The 6459-nt window shown below is 38.6% G+C and overlaps 1 protein-coding gene across 1 annotated transcript; it reads right to left on the minus strand.

The window, feature by feature from the left end:
- Nucleotides 1–4202: 4202 nt before the first annotated feature.
- LOC139258133 (homeobox protein DLL-4-like) lies at nt 4203–5415 on the minus strand. Its single transcript, XM_070874703.1, has 3 exons — nt 5100–5415; nt 4754–4938; nt 4203–4511 (listed from the first exon to the last, which is right to left on the minus strand). The coding sequence occupies exons 1-3, from the start codon at nt 5413–5415 to the stop codon at nt 4203–4205; spliced, it is 810 nt and encodes a 269-aa protein (XP_070730804.1).
- Nucleotides 5416–6459: the final 1044 nt, after the last annotated feature.

Raw genomic sequence — 6459 nt, forward strand, 5'->3', positions numbered from 1 at the left:
TATAGCTGATGAAAAAATTGCAGATTATTAGCATAAATGTTTACTCTTCATTACGCTGATGACATTCTGCTCTCGAGAACTTGGTAATCTTTCGAAATTATAAGCAATTTTTAAAAAATTTAGAGCAGTGCGGTTACCATGCAATTCAAGCTATTCTGCGTAGGCTCCAAACGGATATAATTATCGAGGAGTCAAGATGTTATGCTAAAAACTATGCATTGATATTCCCATTTATTATGTACATACAACTTTGACAATGTTGATGCTTGAAATAGCAGGAAATTGTCTTGCGCAAAAATTACAGTCCATATTAGGACATCTAAAATTGCGAAGAATTATATAGTAATTGCAGGCTTTCAGCTCCGAGAGCCAGAAAGCTCAAACTCGAGCGAATGTGGATAAAATTACAGTTGTGTTTCAGTGCAAAGTTTAGAGAGGAAATTCTAAAATTTTCCAAATTGGCTATCCAGGATTCCGGAAGTGACTATACCACATGACATAAGATTATTTGAGGGCGCGCCTGTATCTAACAACTATTTGAACTTCTCGTAATATATCTGTTTCCCAGTCATAAATGGAAACCCCCACACAGAACCTATAGATAGGCATGGATGTGTCAGATATCAAAAAGGGGTCGGGCTGTCTGGGAGTGCGGATATCCCTAGTTATACCATCCCAAGGGTATTCTTGTAAGAGTCTCAATGTGACAGCCCCAGGGAAAAATGGAACATCTTGTAATGCAGCAATCACTGACAGCCTTATTCCTGAAAACGATCCCACTTTTAATAGCTTCTGGTCGTCCTGACGAACTAGAAATGTGGCGGATTTTCAATACAACGAAGTTAATAACCTAATCTTACAGAATATAAACGGTTGCTTTGGTTAATATTTTCTAGAACCGAGTTATGTCTTGCTATATCACTGCCGATAAGACCTAAATAATGTATATGACGCTCTAATCACTTTACACAAGGTCGATTTAGAAAATATTTTTAACGTTTTGTTCTTCTGTAACGGCAAACCGAATATCTTCGAGGAATTGTTTTACTGTATTTGTGTGCAAAGTCAGACCACATTGCGTTGCTTAACAATTGGTATTTATTATTAAGACCCACTGCGCAGTAAACCTTTTCAAAATATATTAGATTTTATTACGAGGAAAATGAATGAATGACATGAATGCATGTTTAACATCTAAAATCAGTAGTATTACAGGGAATCTGGGCAGCCTATTTAGAAAAGGGACTCTTCCCCGCTTTTAATAAAATGCTCCATCGGAACTATGTGGTGTTAATTAATACCCCCACCCCACCACAAATACAATATTTGAGGGCTGCTAGTTTATATAATTGGTTACAAATCAATCGAATACATCGTTTTAATTATATCGATTTATGTTTCTAATATAAAAGGTCCTCCGTTTTAAATAAAACACAGACGTCTCGATTACATCCACATGCATTAAACCAAACAGGAAATTATATTAAGGAAACGTAAACACGATTCAGGGGATCCTTTTCTTCAGTTATTTCTGCGTTATCTGGTCAATTACAAGAACAGAATAAAAGAGTGAACCTAGGTTATAAAATCGAAATTAATATTTAAGAATTTTATTTTAAAACACAATTTTGGTCCGATTAAGCGATCAGTTTAAATAAACGTGCTTCCATATTATCTGAAACCGTAATATTTGCTAGTATAATGTATTCCTTAAAATAATAACTCGACGGTCTAATCAGTCTTGTTTTTCCGGCTCGCAGACACCGGTCGCAGTAGCTGTTGTTGCAGCTTTAATATTGACAGAAAACGCCGGCTGTATTTTGTGGAGAAATGCAAAACACATTGATTCTCTTTCGGGTCGTGGTCCTTCTTGTCACGAATGTTTCTATATTTTATAATGAAAATAATTAAACGTTGGAAATCTATAGCCTGAATATTTCGCAATCGAAAATCCAGCACACGTTTCAGCTGGAGTTCTGTCGGGTTCACGATGATGTAAATATGACACATATCATGTTTCGCACACTATACCACTTTACTTCATAACCAATGATTTAAATCCACGGTGTCTATGGAAAGATTTGCATTAGGGTGTGTACCAATGATACATTTATTTCCAGTTATTGTTAAGAAAATTATTACAAAGTTGCACTTTTTAAGTTTCAAAACACGGTAAAAAAAATGGCAGCTATGATTCTGGGAATGTGCCGCCAATCTGATTGAATCAGGATGGTTTATATCCACTAACAAGAACATGCATTTTAACTTGTTAGAATGCGTGCAGCTATCATTTTGTATGTATGTTCTGATAGAATTTAGTACTTAGAATTTTTTTCCAACGGCTAGACCTCTCCAGAAAACAAGGCTCCAACTGGATCAGAGGGTTCTGTTTGTGTGGTTTCGCTGTTACTGTGCTTACAAATGGTTTGCTTGGGGCGATTTCTGCCGGTTTGTGCCTCTCGTGGTTAATAAAAAAATCTATAGAGAGGAGCTCTGTCTCCAGTGTGTCTACTCGCTCCTGAGCCAAACTTGCCTCTCTAAGCTCGCATGCCAAGGCGCTTTGCGTGCCTCTAACAACTAGTTTAAACTCTCCGCCCCGGGCACTAATACTTGGGCCTGTTAATCATCGTCACAATGGAATCCCCGAGAAAAGAAAAGTTGTCTTGTTAACAAAAAATCCAGAGGGCGAAATCTTTTTCACTACTTTATCATACATTTAATTTCAGTGACAATGTTAGGTCTTCTTCGAGAATCTTTCAAGTAGTTATTATGCACATAAATTATTCAATCCGCGTCGAGTTGAAAAGTTGCTTCCAGACGGTAGCGAGTTCGAACTGAAATGTGAAAACACGATGTAGGAACGCCATACATTCATACAATATTGATGTGCTTCTGAATATAATTCTTCCGTCTGAATTTTAGGTCAGAATTCGTTTTGTGTCTCCCAGGAGTAAGAACAGTAACACTAACAATTTTAACAATTGCAGGCTGTTACGATCAAAATTATCCAAACTATACATCTAAACCTGTTTGAATAACTATTCACAAAACACATTTAGAGGAATAAAATGTTCTTTCGATAATAAGCCATTATTCTACTTCCAATCTGGTTCGCCAACAATTACGTCAGAAGGAATATTTATGGGATACATTTATCCGGCGCCAGCTCTCCGGAGGGCGGAGCGGGCTTTAATGTAGAGAATATGTAGCTGATTGATGAATGTCTGCGCGAAGGCATTGCCGCCGTAGCACATACATATCTATAATCTGCAAAACAAGTACCCAGTTGTAACAATCCTCTGTTTTGGCGCCTATAGGTTAATTGCAAACAGCTAAACTACAACACTGTATGCATTTTCCAAACTGTAGTATCCTTGCTGGTCAACATTTGGATATTATTCTAGTACAAGCTGATCGAATTTATTGACATGTACAGCAAAAGTGCACCATGGAATGTGGCATCTGTGATCATTACTGGGTGATTTTCTGGTAAATCTCAATAAAACCACTCAACTAAAATAAAAAACCATTTTTGTTTATAAAAATTGGCTTTAGTCAAAATGCTTTCATTAAACTAGCAACATAGAAATAACAGTTAAACAATATTTATTTAAATAATATATTTCTTTTCATAAAAGCAACACTGTAAAGAAGTTGTTTTCTAGAATAAATAAAGAAAATAGTCATTTTTCCAAATCTATCACGTGGAAAAATCAGTAGCACAATTTAGCTCCTTGTCCAAAAGACTTTAAATGTAGGGTTGAACCAACAGAAACATATCGATGGTACAATAACGCAAACATCATTGGCGCAGCTACATAAGTAACACAATAATAACTTGGAACAAACTCTATCATGGTTATATCACAACAAACAATCCAATAGATGCACATTCGTATTCAGGTAGTTCTGCACGAAAGAAGGTATTTATTTACAGATTATTTTCGATCGTCTACACAGCGAGCTTTAATAACCATGATCGGCGTCTTAACAGCACTGAACTGTCTACAGTTCATAAATACCACACATAGTTCGTTCGAAAACATAGAAAATGAGGTCATTTGCAAAGGCACCAGTTAATACAAACGTTATAAAGGATGGTACTGTAGTGATTTTTTTTGAAACACTTGAACTTTCCTTGTCACAGGGAGTCTTTAGGTAGTCTCTCGTTTAACCAGACAGCGGTCTGTTGTAATATAGGTTCAGTATATTGCCCCTGTGCTTATAGTGGGCTGATGTTGAAGAATCGGGGTTGACTGAAAATGTGAAGCACTATTTGAACCAGGATACCAGGAGTAGTTTCCGAGAAAGGCCGCGGCCGAGCCGTTGTTCTGTGTGATGGTTGAGTTGCTGTTGATTCTCTGGTGCGGAGAATAGTCCCATGCTATCGAGGATGGAGGAGAGCTGCAAGGAGGAGATTCGCTGGCACTTAGATTCTGCTCTGTTGGCATTTCTCCGTTTTTCCACATCTTCTTGAATTTAGACCGGCGGTTCTGAAACCAAATTTTTACCTGTATATTTCAAAAATAAAATATCAGATTTATGTGACATACAGACTGTGCAGACCATTTACATTGCTACAGACTAGAAAGTTTAGTGTAGCCCCTTTCCACAAATTGCAATGTAGCTCAAAGAAACTTTGTACGCCAACTCTGTAGTTTAAGGTTTAACGCATCGAATCGATACAAATATTTTCTTAGAAGTTGTAAATATAAAAAGACTCTATAATGCTGTCTCCCCGGTACAATCTCACCTGAGTCTGGGTAAGGCCCATGGAAGCAGCCAGCTCGGCCCTTTCTGGCAAAGCCAAATATTGGGTCTTCTGAAAACGTCTCTGCAAAGCTGCTAGTTGAAAGCTCGAATAAATAGTTCTAGGTTTTCTAACTTTCTTTGGTTTTCCATTTACTATCCTGATTTCAGGCTCGCACTCTTCTTTTTCTGAAACAAAAACAATTATTTTCGATTTTTCGACAATAGAAACATTTACAATGTTACCACAAGTGTGCGTTCTGAACGCAGACATACGCATAAATCCGCATTGTGTTATTTAAAATTAACGTCCAAATTAAGATCGTCGTCTTCACATGCTGACAACTTACCTACATCAGTATTTGCAGGCGAATTACTTGAACCATAGGAACTGTAGGAGTTGTAACAATTTGTATAACTAATTTCGTAGGATTTGGCACTGTACGAAAGGTTGTTCATGTTACCAACGTGGAACTGGTAGGAGTTAAGCTGTCCATAAGGCGACCCAGCGCAGGGGCCGTGCTGTTGTCCATTGTAATAGCTGCTGTCAGTTGCAGTAGACACTGGCAAAGTTGGAGATTCCTGTGACTTGTGCATGGTGTGATAACTCGAGGTAATTTGGTTCGAATGCATATCTGCAGCAAGGCTGTCAAAAACTCCGGTCATTGTTATATATATAAAAAATATTTTTTTTAAACTGCAAAATAACAAATATCAGCTCAGAAAAAGGACGGTGCTGATGTGGAAACCATGTTATTGTGGTACTGCACGAAGGAGCTATGCGGCGTTGATGCTCGCCAATTGTCTGTAGCTTCAGGCGCTTCAGCATTAAAGTCGCGTCACGCGCGCTTGTCGTCACGTTGCTAAGCTGCAGCCAATCGGGCAGCGCGGTTGTGGCCCGTGATGTCGGTGACCTGCTGGACAGGTTGGCGCTGGTGGCGCGCTGGCGGAGCCAGAGGGCAAGCTGCAGGAGGCTGAGCTGTGCTCTCATCATCACTCATTTAACATGGTCTGCGGTGCAGGCCTGGGAAACAGACTCCGGGCAATCACAATGACCGGCTTTGTCCCTCTTTTTTGTATCCTGTTCTGTCTTCGAAATCAAACAAATAAACATATTATTCCGTTCCATGTGCCGAGACTGTTTCCACTCACCAGACCTGATTTAAACACCGATTTTAATACCGATTCATATTTTTTTAATGTTACCGCACAACACAGTTTAAGCAAGTATTTATAGATGCATTAAATTTAATATAGTTTATGAAGTTGACTTCGAGATTATCAGAGCCTGATTCGAATGTTTTCGTTTGTGACAAATGAGTCAAACGACGGCTTCCGCAATTTTGTTACACATTCGTTCTACATGAAGGTTCAGACTGAATTTAGATTTAAAAGCGATTGTTGTGTTACACTGAGTATTCTAGTTCCAGTTTCAGAATAAATAAAATGGAGCATTTACACATGTGCAACACTGAACGTTTCAATCAGCTTACACACGATTCAGATAATATAAAATTCAGCAGTTCTGCATTTCTCTAATTGGGTGGGTAACACAAGTGTAGAATCCTTCTACCTGTCCGCAGTGATTGGTGCCCATGAGCAGCATGTGTTCAGGTGCTGCTGCCTCGTGCTGCCATCTTGTGGTACTCGGTGCGGTTTTCGCGCGGGCTTTCTCCAGTTCTGGATAGTAGCGCCTTGTCAATAAGGAAA

This window comes from Pristiophorus japonicus, chromosome 3 (genome assembly GCF_044704955.1).
Source record: "Pristiophorus japonicus isolate sPriJap1 chromosome 3, sPriJap1.hap1, whole genome shotgun sequence".
Classification (NCBI taxonomy): Eukaryota; Metazoa; Chordata; class Chondrichthyes; family Pristiophoridae; genus Pristiophorus; species Pristiophorus japonicus.